This window comes from Oxyura jamaicensis, chromosome 2 (assembly GCF_011077185.1).
Source record: "Oxyura jamaicensis isolate SHBP4307 breed ruddy duck chromosome 2, BPBGC_Ojam_1.0, whole genome shotgun sequence".
Classification (NCBI taxonomy): Eukaryota; Metazoa; Chordata; class Aves; order Anseriformes; family Anatidae; genus Oxyura; species Oxyura jamaicensis.
Genome location: NC_048894.1, coordinates 298,901 through 314,986, shown reverse-complemented (window position 1 = coordinate 314,986; position 16,086 = coordinate 298,901). Strand labels below are relative to the sequence as shown.

Here is a 16,086-nt window from a genome sequence, read left to right as displayed (position 1 = left end):
TCTGCGTCTCCCCGGCATTCCTGCCCCAGCTGCATCTCGCCCTGAGGCGAGAGGGCTGTGAGGTGGGATGCTCCGTGCCGCAGGAACCACCCCATGAGCTGCACTGTGTCCCCGTGTGCATTGCGCTCTGGGACCTAACCTGAGCAGCCCGAGCTGCATTGCTTGCAGGGGTGGCAGCAGACACCTCCTTACCCCACGACTGCTGTCCCCATCAGCAGGCAAGTCCACCTGCAAGCCCTGAAGCACTGGAAGTTTTTCAAACCACTGGGGAAATGCTGGTGTTAGGAAGAAGCCTGGGTGTCTGGCTGGCCCATCCTGGCACAGCCGTGTTCCTTCTGAAGCAAATCTGAGGGGTGATCCAGGCTTAGACCCTTAGCCTAGTGTGCTTGAACCCGGTAAAAAGTTGGTGCCAGGTATCTTTACTTTCCAGCTCAGTGACAAGTGAGCGCTGGGTGTCTTTCTTCCTAGGCAGTACAGCCAGCTCCACGGGGAAACGCACGCTGCTGCAGCGGCCCTGAGCCAGCGCCGTGCCTTGCTGCTGGGAGCGGGGGCAGCGGCTGTGCCCAACACGGCCAGGCTCTCCCCTCGTCCTGTGCCAGGCCTTGTCAAGAGCCGCAGTGCTTGAAAGCGTGGGATGCGTGGGCTGGGAGAAGAGCTCTGCTCGCTTGTGAGCTGCCTGACGCTCGGGGGACAGGAGCAGGGGGCTGCAGGGGGCTGCAGGCGGGGGGTCTGGGGCTGCGCGTGCTCTGAGTGGGACCGGCGGCCTTGCCACCCTCGGTCTGTGCAGGCGTGGGTGGCACTGAGGCTGTCGCCTCGCGGGGAATGGCCGGGCTGCCCTGCGCAGCGCGAGGCGAGCGGGCGGTGGGGTCACGCGTGCCTTTCTTTCAGGGCATCGTGGGGAACCTGTCCAGCGGCAAGTCCGCCCTCGTGCACCGCTACCTGACCGGCACCTACGTGCAGGAGGAGTCTCCGGAGGGTAAGGTCTGGTTTCGGGGGTGGGTGGCTGGGGTCCTTGCTCCCCTCCTGGCTTCAGCAGCGACCCCCGTCTCGCACTTCTTCTGCCCCTGGGCTCTGCGGCCTCCCCGGCTCCCGCCGCGGGTCTCGCTGCGTGCGTCCCCCTCTCACTCGAGCTGCCGCTTTGCTCTCTTCTCAAGGTGGCCGGTTTAAGAAGGAGATCGTAGTGGATGGTCAGAGTTACTTGCTGCTGATTCGAGATGAAGGGGGCCCCCCTGAGCTGCAGGTAGGAGATCTGTGCCTCCCTCTGTCCCTTCCCACTCTGGCACACTAGCAGGATTAGCAGGTCCCTGGGGAAGACCCGGCCTGGCTGCCAGCCCGGGGAGCCCATTCGTGGGAGAACGTACGGACTGCGAGGCCCGCGTGGAGGCTGCCTGGATGGTGACTGCTGGCCCCAGGCCTCCCCACGGTGCCGGGGAGCGTGGGGCCTGGGCTGTGTGTGTGTCCGAGCCCAGGCTCGGCGTCCCGTACCTGCTGGGCACTGCCGGCCCTGAGCACGGGGCGCGGGGCTGGATGGTAACGCACGCTGTGTCTCCTGCCCCCAGTTTGCTGCCTGGGTCGATGCCGTGGTGTTTGTCTTCAGCCTGGAGGACGAGATCAGCTTCCAGACGGTGTACAACTACTACCTGCGGCTGTGCAGCTACCGGAACACAGCGGAGGTGCCGATGGTGCTGGTGGGCACGCAGGGTGAGCGCGGGATGGCTGGGCGTCCTCCCCCCTGCCCCTACCCCCGTGGTGTGTAAATGTGCCAAAGGAGCCCGGTGTGGGCCCTGCGAGGAGTCCTGGTCTCCCTGCCTGGTGCTGATGAGCTGCATCGGGACAGGGTCACTCAGAGGGCCCTGGTTCAGGGCCCTGGAGGAGCTGGATCGTGCCTTCTCAGAACATTCCAGCTCTCCTGCTTCGCTTCAGCACTGAGCCCTTCCCTTTAGAAGTGCTTGAACCTCCCGGCTCTGCCTGCCTCCCGTGGCTCCTGTCTGCAGTGGCTGAGCCGAGGGCAGGAGGGAAGGATTTCATGCTGATGCATTGCTCTTCATCCCGCTGGGGTGAGCTGCAGCAGGAAGGGCTTGAGGGATGACGGCTTGCCTCCAGCTCCCAAAGAGAGGCCTGAGCGGTTGAGCACCGTCTCCCCTGAGGTGCTGCCAGCCCACGCGTGGATGCGGAGAGCAGCAGCAGCCCAGAGCTGCCTTCCTCCTCCTCCCCTGCGCTGGGCTGGGGTCAGGCAGCACGGGAGGTGCCGTGGCGTGGGGCTGGAGGCAGGTATGGGCAGCAGCGGGGGTGTGGGGAAGGCACAGGAGCCTGGAGCCCCCGGCACGCGGCAGGCTCCTGGGCAGGGGAGCTGCTGGGAGAGAAGCAGCCCTTGAGCTGGATCCCTGCATCCTGCAGCGTGTTGGGCAGCCTGGCCTCTTGAAAGCCAAACTGCAGTGCCCAGGAGGCATGATGAGGGCACCGCTGCCGGCCTCTGGGCTCCATGCCTCCGAACTGAGGGTCCTTCTTGTCTGGAGACGTAAAGCACAGGCAGCAGGGAGCCTGCACAAGTTCTCCGGATGCAGTGGTGGCAACAGAGAGAAGGAGCAGGGGACGGAGGACACAGGAAAAGAGCCTTGGCAGGACCCAGTTCCTGAGCAATGCAACCAGTTCTCCCAAGGAACCCCTTAGGTTGGGGGCAGGCAGTGCCACCAGGAAAGGAGTCTCGGGGAGCCTACTCGGAACCCCAGATGAAGTGTAGAAAAAACTTTTTAAACTTGAAGTATTCAGAGGTTGTGCAGTCAGTTTAGGACCAAGGGATCTTGTCTCGGGACTGGGCTGGGGATGCAGGCACGTGCTGGGAGGGGAGGCTCAGGAGTGAGAAAGAGAGAAGGCAGAGGGGTCTGTGGTGGTGGTTGTCCCAGGTTCAGAGCCAGCCTGAGCTCACAGCCCTGGTGCGGTCGCACAAAGCAGCCCGCTGGGCAGCTCCGAGAGGGCTTCTGTGTAATGCAAGTCCCAGGATTCCTTCAGCTCCTCTTGAGGGCTCATTTACAGCTCTGGCTTGGCCTTGGCATGGCTCTGAGGAATTCAGATCAGATTCCTCCTGGGAAGGTAGCTTTTCCAAAACGTGTGAGCAGTGCGTAGCTAACTGGGATACAAATTAAGCTTATTTTTTAGCGTGGTCCACAAAGACCCTACCATGAGTGCCTCCTACCAGAGCCGTCTTTCCCAGTTAACTGAAGATGATTTCTCCCCTTTGGCTCTTCAATCTGTAGAGTACGGCCCGTACGCGCTGAAATGATCAAGACTGACAAACCCACGTCACTGTGCAAATGAGGCAGACTGGCAGATGAGCACGCTTGGTAGTTAGAGCTGCCTTGACCAGGGGTGCGCTGACAGACGCAGCGTTAGTCACTTCTGCGGCATGTCAGCACGAGGCAGCCTCGTGCAGACGAGGCCCTAAGGTCACGCCGCTTACATCTTTGCCCCGAGCTCTTTGTCTGGTGTCCCTGGGTGTCCTTCAGTTGTCTTCAACAGCCAGGCTGCTGGCGTTGTGTGACTTCTTGGTAGCGTGCCCTGTTCCCCACATCCAGGCTGCCTTGTCTGGCCAGCCACATCTCCTGCTCGTTTCTGCCATGGCCTTCAGAAGTAGCGGTGACTGCACGGCTGGAGAGTTGAACGAGGTTCATTTAAAAAAAGTTAACCATTTTTCTACAAACGTGGGATCTTTGTTACCTTACGCATTTATACGGCGCGGGGAGTACTTCGGAGGTGGGTATCAGTGTGAGGAGTGGGGGCAGGCCGGGGGTGCGGGGACTCGGGTAGGTGGGACGCAGGTGTTTGCTTCTAACCCCCTCTCCCCTTGGTTTCCAGATGCCATCAGCGCCACAAATCCCCGGGTCATCGATGACTCTCGGGCACGGAAGCTTTCCAACGATCTGAAGCGCTGCACGTACTACGAGACCTGTGCCACCTACGGCCTGAACGTGGAGAGAGTCTTCCAGGATGGTAACTGCAGCGCGCGCAGGGTGTCAGGGCCGGGCGGGCAGCGGCGCTGCCCCAGCACGTAGCCTTACAGTGTCCATACCCAGGCTCTCGGTTAGGAAGGAGGGCTGCAGTGAAGCAGAACAAGTTAGGCACGTGCCCACGTGCAGTGCAGTTGCTTTACTCGCACAGACCAGGTGCTCGGAGTGCAACTTGCAGCGTGTGTGCAGGACTCCTGTGTGTGTGGCACAAGGGACCACACAGCAGGGCTGGTGGCCCCTTTCTCCTCCCTTTCATGCAGGGGTTGTCCCCCGGGGACCTACTTCTTGCATGAGCAGAGCTGCAGGGGATGCTGCATCCCCGTGGTGGGCTGTGCTGCTCAGCCGTCTGTACGAGCCAGAGGACTTCTCTGGAGGTATTCAAGGCCCGTCTGGACGCCTACCTGGGCAGCCTGCTCTAGGGAACCTGCTTTGGCAGGGGGGTTGGACCCGATGATCTTTTGAGGTCCCTTCCAACCCCTACAGTTCTGTGATTCTGTGACTTGTGTGGCTGCAGAAGGGGTTTGGTGGCGTTTTGTGGAGGAGAAGGGGAGGTGCTGCAGGACCCCTGAGTGCCAGGGGTAGGGGAGCAGCAAAGAGCATCCAGATAGAGCAACTTTTCCCTGTGGGAGCAGTGTGTGAAAGGCATTTCTGCTTAGACTGGGGTCTGCATGTCAGGGATGTTGTAGGTGGAACAGGAATCCTATCCCACATCCTAGGATTTTGCAACCTTCTCAAATAAACCTAAACCCCGACCTGTAATGGGACTGCGTATTCTCCCGTTCCCTTTCCCTACATGGAATTCTGCAGTGCAGCTGGGAAGCTGTGCTCAGTGCTGTAAGAAATCCCATTGGGAGGGGTCTGTGCAGAGCTGGGTGGCCAGACAGAATCACAGAATCGTAGAATGGTTGGAAAGGACCCTAAAGGACATCCAGTTCCAACCCCCTGCCTGTGTCTGCACATGCAGCTTGTGGGTGACCCTGGCAGGAGGGGACGTGGGCTGGGTTGTGTCCTGTGGTCCCGCTGCCCTGTGGACAGTACCTTTGGTTTCAGAACTTTATCGGGGTCAAGGGTGTGAGTTTGCTCTAAGGGTAGATGAGTGTGGTCCCCTCACGCGTACCAGAGCTCACAGTCCCCATCCCTGGAGGTGTTTAAAAGACGTTTGGATGTAGAGCTCAGTGATGTGGTTTAGTGGAGGACTGCTCAGTGTTCGGTCAGAGGTTGGACTGGGTGATCTTGGAGGTCTCTTCCAACCTGGGTGATTCTGGGATTCTGGGATTCTGATTTCTTGGCTTTGGAGTTGTAGGGTTAAAGAGTTTTATTGTCGAGATTGCCTTCGCAGCCTCCTGTATGCAGAAATCTCCTGGAGTTTAGAGGATGTCAGGACAATAGCAAGAAGCCATTGGCGTGAGGGTGCCTCAGTTCCCAGGCTTCATCTTAAGAAAATTTCTGTGTCAAGCAAAGGTTAGAGTGCAAACTGTCAAGAGCCCTTCGTCAGTGATTATCTTGGTGATGATCTTGAAAAGTGACCCGGGCTCAATCCTGGATGTGCACGGGGAGGGCAGCAGCTGTGCCGCCTGCTGCTGGGGCTGGCTTCCGAGCTTCACCTCAGCAGCAGGTCCAGGGAGAGCAAGTCCTCTCCTCGCAGGGCTCTGAGCGGAGAGGAGAGCAGTGCTGGCAGAGCACAGCAGAGCGTGGTGGCCTTCCTCACTGCCTGCCGGGCCCCTGCTGCTGCGGTGCTGGCAGTGTTGCTGCCGTTGGTCTCCCCTCTCGGCAGCAAGGTGCAGACTGGGACTCCAGCTTGAAAGCCCAAGGGTGGTTCTGGCTCCCTCCGTGGGTTTCTGTACCCTGAGTGGGCTCGGTGACGGGGTGTCACCCCATCTGCTGGGCTGTGAACTGCTGTGCTACAGGACCGGGCAGCGTGTGGCTTTTCTCAGGGACTGTTTGGCAGGAGCATTTCATAGAGAGGCCAAGAGTTTTTGCACAGGGGGTGCGCAAGGCTCTGTGGTTTCATGAGGCACTGTCACACCGCCAGGCATTCTGCCGGGTCCTCAGTGGGTCACCACGGGCCTGCGCATGTCCTGCCTCTGCGTCCCCATACCCTCCCCACACTGACCGCTCCTGGTGGCGGCTGTAGGGAGATTGCTCCAGAACGTCAAGGACAGAGTGCAGATGATCTGCTTTAAAATGCCACGTGTGACGCTCGAGTGCTAATACCTACAGCAGCACCGCACCTGACATCTGGCACACAAATGCCAAGCAAAGAATCCGGACAGAGCTCCAGTCGCTGGGACAGGGCTCGCTGGTTATACGGCGAGGAGCTGTGCGTGGCGAGCAAAGAAATCGTTACGAGCAAATGATCCCAGACAGAGTCCTGTGGGACAGCAGAACTTACCCTTGAAAAAGTCCCGATGATGTTCAAGAACTGGAGGAAGCTCTGCCCACCAAACAGAGACTTGAAAGCCGCCCTGAAGATGCCTCAGATAAGGTTGGTGAGGTTCTAACACAGCTGTGTGGTCTGCTGGCCTCATGATTAGTCCCACCGTTACCACTCGTGGTCCAGGGTTAGCGGCAAGGCAGAGCCGGTGCCAGGCTGCTGGCCTGGGGCAGCAACTGCTGGTGAGTTTTTCTGAATCTTTCCTGCATTCCTAGCTTTCTCCCACTGGTGATGTTCTCAGTCTGCCTGTTCTGAGAGACCACCCTCACCTTGCCTTTTCCTCTAAAATGGGACCTGCTTTATCCTGGGTACTGGGAGAGTTCCTGACTTGAATATGCCTTTTCCGTGAAACTCTGGGAAGCTGTCCTGAACTGCATGCAGTCCTCTGTCCTGGAAGGCAAAAAGGTTTTCCCTGTGGGCCGTGCAGGACCTTATCTTCTCATGTCATGTCTCACCTAGTTTGGATGCTGCTCTGCTTGAGCTGTCTGGAACAGTTTCTGACCTCTGCTGTGGGTGCTCAGATGTCTTCTGAGTGTGAAGGGGCTTTCTGGCTGCCACCGCGTTCCTGAGAAGTCTTCCTAGATACAGGATGGCCTGCCCTGGGAACTCTGCTGGGAAGGTTTGATCCTACAACTGTTCAAGGAATTTATGCACATACAATAGCAAAGTATGGCTGAAGAAGTCTTTGCTCAGCACTCTGCATTTTGGTGTCAATAGGACAGGAACACTCCCACTAACATGCACTCCTCGTGACCTGCACCAGCCAAAGCCAGTCCTGAGTGGGTTTCCCTGCTCCACCGCTGCTGCCCCGTCAGTGCTTCTCCCTCCCCTGGGCCACGAAGTTCTTCACCAAGCAAATAACGTCATGTCCCCAAGCAGACGAGTGGCAGGGAAGACACGCAGACTCCATGCAGAGCAAGGAGAGACTGAAAAAAGCAGCAGCTGCTGGTGGCAGCTCAGCGGGCCACCCTCGTTCCCTGCCGCTGGGCTTCTCTGGCAGGCAGCCTGTGTGCGGCGCCGCCTGGAAGCGGTGGCGGTGTCACCACCGAGCCTGCTGGCCACAGTCAGCATCTCCGCCTGCGTCGGGGTCTGCGTCTTGCAGACCTCACTCTGCACTGCCTCGGAAGCCTTGGTTTACTTGCAGCGGGTGGAAATTCACTGCTAAATCAGCCGTTTCTGCCGTTTTCCTTTCAGTTTCAGGGAGGCAAGCAGAGGTATTCTCGAGCTCGGTTTCTGTTGCCCCAGATCTGCTGCTGCACCCTGGAGATCAGCTCCTCTTAGAAGGCTTAAAAGCCACGGGCTGCGGCCACGCAGTTCCAGTTCTGAGGCCACGTTGTCTGAGCGGGGATGTCTCATCCCTGTGGCATCGCCAGTCCTGCCCCCCGCCTTTCCCAGCCTCAGCGCCCGGGAGCGTGGCAGAGCTGGGGGCTCGGTGACCGCAGCAGGCGCTGCGTGGTGTGCCTGGTCGGTGTTAGAGAGAAAATGTGTACGCAGCAAACAGCGGATGAAGCTGGCAAGAGGAGAGGAGGAAGAAAAGAGCAGATGGGTATGTTTGGTGGGTGTAGGAGGGCTTCCTGCCGTTTGTGGGACTAACGCTTAGCCTGGGAGTCTGGACAGGCTTCCAGCTTTATCAGACAAGCAGGTAGCAGCAGTGGCCCAACAGGCCTTCGTACACCTCTGTGCAGGACACGGCACTGCTGCGAGGAGCTGGCAGGATTTTGCGTTTGTTAGCAGCATTCCAGATGGGTTTAGTCCCTCCACGTGTATGGTGCAGCATCCTCCATCCTTCTGGAAAGGAAACCTGACAGCTCCCTTGCTGCTAGGGTGCCCGACAGCAGGCACGGGGGGTTGGAGCTGTGATGCTGGTTAGTGCCTGTGATGTTCCCAGCACCCTGAGTCGTGTTCTTGTGGTTATGGGGGTACGCAGCCAGCGTGCAACATGCATCAAGGACATGCAGTGTGTCTCCTGAACTCCCCAACAGCCTAGCTAGTCGGCTGCCATCCTCTTTGGTCAAGCTGAGTGTTTCCTGACATGGTAGGAGACTGGGAAGGTTGAAGTGGAATTTGGGGCTTTTGACATCAGGCAGTGGGCTTGAAGGACCTGGGAGGGTTGTTTCTGAAGCTAGTTTTCAGACATCTGGAGACCACGAGTGTTGCACAAGCCCAGGTTGATGGGGGTGGCATTGCCCAAGCTATTCGGTCTGTAACTGGCTCCTGTAGGCACCGTGGGAGGGGGACTGGGAAGTGACTGCCCAGGGCTCCGGGTGGCTCCTTGGTGTCCACATGAAGTCACTGCTCTGTGCGGCATCCAAGAGAGTGGGGTGGCCTTTGGGGACTCAGCGTGGGAGGCCTGCCCTGCTGGGAGAGCTGCTGGCACCCTGTCACCTCCAGCTGCGTTGTGACAGAGGCAGCAGCTGGGTGTGAGGCTGGGTGTCCTGCAGAAATCCTTCTTGCTGATACAGGGCGGCACAGCCTGAGCCCCAGGTGTTGGCCCTGGTCAGAGGAAGGGTTTGGGTCTCAGTGAGGCAGCCCAGAAATTTGGGGGCGGGTGGGGAAGTTGTATTCTGGGCTCTGACCCTGTCCCTGTCTTTCTTCCAGTGGCTCAGAAGGTGGTGGCTCTACGGAAGAAGCAGCAGCTTTCCATCGGTCCCTGCAAGTCCCTGCCCAACTCACCCAGCCATTCGTCTGTCTCTGCGGCCTCCATTCCTTCTGTTCACATCAATCAGGTGGGAAACGGGAACAGGAAAAGCCAGGGTGTCCCCGTGCTTCCCCCCCCCGATGTCACTCAGTACACGGCCTGTTTAGCCTAGCTTTAGACTCAAACTACGGCCCCGAAGTGGCTTTTGGAAGAGCAGAGAGTTGTCACCTGGAGCTTCTCTCCACAGCCCAGGAGCTCTCTGCTTACCCTGTGGTCAGGCTTCCTGTACCAACCCCTGGATCGAGCTCACGGTCTCCAGTGACTGTGGGGTGCTCCTGGAGCAGCTCTGCAGAGCTGTGAGCACCTACAGGGAAGCTCCTGGGCCGAGCGGGACGTCTGAGCCAGGCCTTGGGCTGTCTCGGCCGTGCGGGCAAGCCCAGGTGGGCTCGTGGTCCTGCTCCCCTTGGAGCCAGAAGCCTGGTGGTCTTGCATACGTCCACAGCTAGTGGGCTTCTTTGGGATGTGTCTGTGGAGGGGGCGGTCAGCGGTGAGTTCAGAGGGAGGCAGAGGAGGAGGGGGTGCTCTGGAAGCTCCCTGTGCCAGGGAAAGGGCACTGTGCTGCTCTGCAGGCCAGCGGGGACTGCCAAAGGTGCTGGGGCGATGGTGAAGCTGGAGATGTTTGTTCTGTGACCCTGGAGAAGCAGAACTGTGGCAGAAGAGGCAAGTCAGAGACCAGGCTGGCATAGTGGGTGGCTGTTGAAGGAGACCCTTGTTGCATTAGGGCTCTGCTGCCGTTTCCAGCGTGTGCATACATGCTGAGCTGGCTCTCTGGCGAAGGAGGTGAGAAACCGAGCTCCACTGCTTCTCGGGCAGTCAAGCCAGTAGATTAAACCTCCAAAGCAACTGTCGTATTGAAATCACAGGGTCGGTAGCAAGGACTTCACCAAATCTGTCTGTCAGGCCCCGTGCTGTCAGACTGGGGAGCAGCAAATACAACAGCTGGGTTTTTTTAAAGATGCCAGGCGATGCAGCAAGAGCAGCTGTGAGCCCCATGGACACCTCGTCAATGAGCAGCACATGGAGTGACTTTGGAGGAAGAGAGTAGCTGAGGACTCAGAGGAGCATGTAAAACTGAAAAAAAATGCAAAGCAAGTTTAGCAAAACACACTGCTTTTTCATGAGGGGATTGTCTTTGACCCCAAGGCTGTATAAACCTGCGAAGCCCCAGGATGGCTTCTGGTACCACCACAGGGGAGGCTGTTCTTACACAAGCCTGAGTGATGTCTGCAGCCACTGTTTTGACCCTTACATAACCGATTTTGAAATACCCAGGTAGAGGCTGTGCCTGCCTGTGTAGGTTTCTAGTGCTGGGCTGTGAGTAGATCTGTACAGATGTTTGCAGAGACCTGTGCCAGCTTCTGGTGCTCCAGGGCGCCTGGGCAGAAGCCAGCTCCGATGCAGTCTCTGTGTAATATGCTGGGCTCTGACGGGCAGCCAGCACTGCCTGGCGTTCGGGCAGGGCTCGCTCGTGGCCGGTGAGCTCAGGGTGGGAGCAGAGTGAGCGCAGCAGCGCTGTGCCCTGCGGTATGCCCAGGTGGGGGGCTTCTCGGGAATCCTGACAGGAGGCATCCAAGGTGAAGAGCAAAGCCCAGAAAATGTCGATTTAAGTGTGTAGAGTACTGAGAGGATTTTCTTAGCAGACAACCTGTAATCAGTCACATACTTGTGGGAGTGAGGGGCAGTCTGTATGGGAATCGGAGCAGGGTGGAAGGAAGACGGCCATGGGCAGTGTTCTTCAGGGAGCAGCTGAACACTTGTTTAATATTTTCTTCCATGTTGAAAGTATGAAAAAAGAGTCCTGATAAATGTGTGCTAATGGCACTCGCTATGCCTAGCAACGTGTTTGTAGTGAGGACAAAAATGTGTTCCCCGTGTATGGGCTGTGGTGATACCGGACTCAGTCTGACTCCAGTCACTCATGTAAGTATGGATTAAAGCTGGCATAGGAGCAGAAAAAGGCTCGTGGGAGGGAAGAGATGCTAATGCAAGAGGATGTCAAGCACCTGGCTTGTTTAGTTCAGAAAAGCAAAGGCTGGGACCAAACCCAACCTGAGAGACACACAGCTGTGAAAGAAAACAACTTTTTAAGAAAAGATGGTGCTAGTGCAAAAGGGGTGGATTTAGGAGCGGCCATGGGAAGGCAAGGGTTGGGCATCAGCAGGGGTTTCACACAGTGTGGCAGGAGCTTTGTTAGATTTTTGCTCAGAAACACCCCCGCTTTCCTTTCCTTCCCGCAGAATCCCTTTCAGCCCGGTTTGCTTCTGTGTAGAGGTGAACGCTGGCTCCTTGGCTCTCAGACAGGACCCTTCCTCTCAGTGCTGTGCTCCTGCGGCTTTGCTGGAGGGACCTAGGTAGTTCTGGTGAGAAACCAGAGCCATTAAAGGGCAGCAGTGCAGCACGCAGCTAAAAGGAAATTGCAGCTAATTGTGAGGCCTTTCTAGACAAGAACTAGTTATTGATTGCCTGGATTGTAGCAGCGTCAGCAATAGTGGCAGGCCGTGTCCTTCAGGAGCTGATGCTGTCTCTGTCTTCCCTTCCCCATCCATGCTCTGCACCTGTCTAAAGCTTTGCCTGTCCCTTTGCTCGGCAAACCTGGATGCCACAGTGAGGATCAAAGTCCATTTCGGTTCCTTGGGTCTTCTGTGGCTTCCCCACAAACCCTTCTGGTTCCCAGTGACCCGCTGCAGTAATCTCTGCCTTGGTGTTTACACATTTCTTTTCCATGATAGAAAATACTTCTCCTAAAAATAGAGTGTGAAGTAGTGGAACTGGTGAGTGATCGTGAAATACTCTGAAGCATTTCTGCATTCGCACTGGGGCTCAGCAGCCACATTCTGGAACTGCTTCCCAGCGTCCCCGGAGAAAATCCAACTGTCTTTGAGGAACACGAGTTCACCGATTCCGTCACGTGCCTGGGCCGAGCAGCCCACGTACTCTGGTGCGTGTCATGCAGGAAACACAGCCAGTATGAGCACAGCGAGCAGGCAGCTGCCGAATCGCAGCAGCCAGGGTGCAAAAGAGGCTGGAATCGGTGCGCGGGAGCACGCTGTGGTGGTGGTGGCATGCGGAGGGCATGGTCCCAGCATGAGCCAGAGCAGCGGTCCCTAACCAGAGGGGGGGCTCTGGGAGGAGATGGGCAGGCGCTGTGCCACCAGCGAGGATGAGTGAGAGTGACAGGGTCTTTGCAGAGCAGTGCTGTTCTGTCTTTTCCTGTTTCAGGGTATGGGGATCTCTCCAGGGTTTCTTACTTGCCTCTGCTAGCCCTGAGAGCTAGCACCTGAGGGCAGGTGCCGAGGCAGGGACGAAGACCTCAAGGAAGGATTTGGGAGCGCAGGATTTAGCATAGAGATGAGATGGAAAGAAGCCAGACAAAGAATTCAAATTAGGAGCTTTGTTTTGTCTCGTACTGCAGCTAGGTGCTGCCTGCCCTTTCCCAGGGATTGTCCCTCTTCCCTTCCGCCAGCAGCTACGGCCAGGGCCCGCTTCCCTTTGTAGCGGTGTGCCCAGGGGTGGTGGTGCCCTCTGAGAGGAGAGGGACGTTCTGCTCAGTGCCTGAGCCGCAAGGCAGGGGCAGCTCTGCCTTCTGGAGCTGGTGGTGGGGATGGCTCTGGTCCTCTGGAACTGGGAACAAGTGGTGCCTGCCGAGGGCTGCTTAGAGGCAGGCAGGGGCTGGGACACAGCCTCGCTTCTGTTCCTAGTCCTGGGGACATCTTTTCTGGAAGTAGTTTCATACTCGAGGCCAAACTAATTTTTTAGGAAACTGACACTTCTTGTGTCCTGGCAGTCTGGCCAGTCCATTGCAGTTACTGGGAGCAGAGAGGCCCCACAGGACCCTGGAGATTTCGTCACCCAGCTGTGGGAGAACTTTCTCCACCTGCGGAGAGGCGATGGCCGGTTTCCACACCTTTGTGGCTGTGCCAGCTGCCCAAATGGGCAGGGCTCTGTGGCAGTGGTGCTGCAGGAAGCGTGATGTTGTCCTTGCAGAATGGGTGATCCCATTTACGAAGCAGTTCTTCACCTCACCAGTTGCCCTGGTTCCATTTGTCTTTGGGAGCTCTGGGTTTCTTTGCCTTTATTCCGCAGCAGCACATGGTGCCACAGAGGACAGTGCTCCCATCCAGGCAGAGAAGTCAGCTGTAGTAGCAGGCCGGCTGTGACAAGGTTTTCCAGCGGCACCTACGAGGGCACAGCTGGAGCACCAGAGCCGTGGCCCCGACCGCCGTGCCCAGCATCGCCCCGCATGGCAGCGGCCAGGACCAGCGCCTGGCTCATGGGAAGCGGGTCCGCTGCTGGCACCCGTTGAAACACCCCCGGATCCCCCAGGCCCAGCAGTCCCCAGGGAAAGCTCTCATCTGCCTGCTGGCTCGGGCTCTCCTCTCAGGTGTCCTGCCTTCGCTGTGGCTGGGCCAGCAGGTTTGATGGGCTGGGGAGCCCGGTTCCTCCGCTCGCGTTCCTCTGCTCGGCCTCTGCCACCCCGCTCCCTCTGTGCCCTGCCTGCAGGGCGTGGGGAGCTCTGTGGGCCAGCAGAGGCTTGCGGTGCTCACTGGGAGTTATTCTGCCTGATTTCCTTGCTCTTCCTACCCCTTTCTCCGTCTTTCTTCAGGGACTCTGAGATGCCCTTAGCAGTACTGCAGGCTGTGGGACGAGCCATCGTTGCCTGTTTGCGGTGGGATGGAAGTTTGTCTTTCTGCCAGGGAACTCGTTCCCAGAAGCTGGCAGGAGGTAACACAGGCACCCACGCTGAACCTTGCAGGCTGCTCAGTCCCCCGGGCTTCGTGTCCCTCTGCACTGTGTGCCCGGCCCCACTGATCTGCCTTCCTGGGTCAGCGCACCCCGCTTTCACAGAGCAGCCTTGGTCTGCCATCCTGCACAGCCTCTAGACTGAAAAAACAAAGTGTTTACTGAGACTGTAGTTAGCGAGGGCAGACAAAAGGACTGGAAACCTAAAGTGTGCAAGTGAAATGAAACACGAGCTGCGGTTCGCCTGTGCTCGGTAAGCAGAACCTGCCTGCTGCAGCATGTTCCACCGGAGTTGGGTTGGTGCATGTGTTCCAGCAGCTCAAGCAGCAGGCATCTGCACTCCCTCGCGGCAGCCTGCATCCAGCTCAGCTCGTGATGCCCTCCACTGTGGTTTCGTGGTCTGTGCGCTTCTGGCTCCTTCCCTGTCCCTGTGCAGAGCCTGCTCGGTGCTGCTGTTTGTCTGCACTCTTGCACTCACAGCCCTCCCCAGACTTCACTCCTTGTTCCCCCTCACGTCTTCGTACACCAAGAGTTACGTTTTCACGTTGGCTGAATTCTTCCCTGCCCCAGCACCCTGTAGCACTGTTGGTGTTTGAGGTTCACAGCGTGCACCCATTGCACGCTCCTAGGAAGGATCTCTCCTACGTGTTTTTAGGTTGCAGTAGCGACCACAGGTGGTTGTTTAGGTAGATCAAGCAAAATAACTGCCAGCAGCACAAACGAGGTGTTTGCCCAGACCTGTCATCTTGTCAGGGTTCTCCCACATACTCGGGATTCGTTCTGGGTCCCTGGATCTCTGCTGAAGCCTTTGGGCAGCTGCTCCAGCTGAGCAGCCAAGTGGCCCAGGGCTGCTGTGTAACCAGCGGCTGCGCTGCTGGGGGATTCTCCTCTGCAGGCCACTCGTGGGGTGGTGCCAGCCCACACATCAGCCCCCGTAGCTTGTGCGAGGCATCCTCCAGTCCTCCTGCCTTCCCTGAGGTTTGGGTGTCTGTGGGACACCAGCAGGCTTGTGTCCATCATCTCTCAAGCAAGACAGTGTCCTTAACTTGTCCCCAGTACTAGGCAAAATTACGGGGTAAAGAAAGCTTTTCTGGCTTGGCAGAAAGTTAAAACGCTGTTACAGGGAGTCTGAAAAATATAAAACACAATTTAGCAAAGTTTCTTGTCAGGAGCTTTAATGTCTGTCACCTAACGCAAACGGGATTTGCCCCAGCTGCTATGGCAGGAGCTCGAACTGTACAGCCTCTCTTGAACGGAATCCTTCCCTCGGCCATCGCTCCATCAGTGTGCTGACAAGGCAGCCGAAGTCCTCAGAGCCGGCTGAGCACCTCGGAGTGGTGCTGCTGGCAGCCTTGCCTGCCTCCCCTTCTTGGGCAACAGGTTCTGTGTTGCAGCACCGACCATGTCTTCCCTCATACATCTTAACTTTATTTTTTTGACATAGTTTGCACATTATGCATCAATTAAATACCGATTGTGCAGGTGGTGCTGTGCCGGATCGTGAAGCTGGGCTGTCAGCACATTCTCTTCCACTCGCCAGCCCTTTTGCTCCTTTCAGTCATCACCGCATTCGCAGGATCTGTGGTGCGCAGGGGCTGGCAGGACGCCGTGTTGCTTTGCTTCTCCGTGCCCCTTGTGGTCCCGCTCCTGTGGGACCTGCCAGCAGAACTCCCTTGTTCAGCACAGGGTTTGTTGGCTGGATGGCCTGCAGAGAACCTTCGTGCGCTCCGCACAGAGTGCCTGGCCTCTTCTCTGCCCAGAGAAGTACAAGCAGACCAGGTCCCCCTTCGGCACCAGGGCACCAGAAGCCTTCCTGCCTCTGGACAGACTTGAGACGCCCTGAGCCCCACACCTGCAGGGACCCCACCTTGCAGCAAGGCTTTCCTGAAAGCCACGGAGCAGCTGCGTGGCTCCTTGCGTTGAGCTGCCCGTGCTGGCGGGCTGCTGGAGGGAGCAGCTCAGCCCCGCGAGTCCCCGTGGTGTGAGGCTCCCTTCCCCGCTGCGCAGTCGGCAGAGGTGGGCAGGCTGAGAGCACCTTCCGTGCTGCCCTGCCTCCAGCACGGAGTGGGGGTCCTGGGCTTCCCTGCAGCACACCTCACTGCCGCCAGCAGCGGTGGTCCCTGCTCCGCAGGGCTGGTTCCTGGGGGGCTTCTTCCTCTCTTAAGTTCTCTTTCGCGTGCCTTCTCCTCTTCCGCTTGTAAGAGACAAGA

At 57.9% G+C, this 16,086-nt stretch overlaps 1 protein-coding gene across 7 annotated transcripts in view; it reads left to right on the top strand.

The window, feature by feature from the left end:
* AGAP3 (ArfGAP with GTPase domain, ankyrin repeat and PH domain 3) overlaps positions 1 to 16,086 on the top strand; it is a 111,218-nt gene that overhangs the window by 33,480 nt on the left and 61,652 nt on the right. For all 7 annotated transcript variants that reach the window (XM_035319810.1, XM_035319806.1, XM_035319807.1 and 4 more), the window contains 5 exons: positions 889 to 976; positions 1,155 to 1,240; positions 1,560 to 1,701; positions 3,853 to 3,987; positions 9,037 to 9,164. In XM_035319810.1, the coding sequence (XP_035175701.1) occupies positions 889 to 976; positions 1,155 to 1,240; positions 1,560 to 1,701; positions 3,853 to 3,987; positions 9,037 to 9,164 (579 nt within the window). The remainder of the gene's footprint in view (positions 1 to 888; positions 977 to 1,154; positions 1,241 to 1,559; positions 1,702 to 3,852; positions 3,988 to 9,036; positions 9,165 to 16,086) is intronic.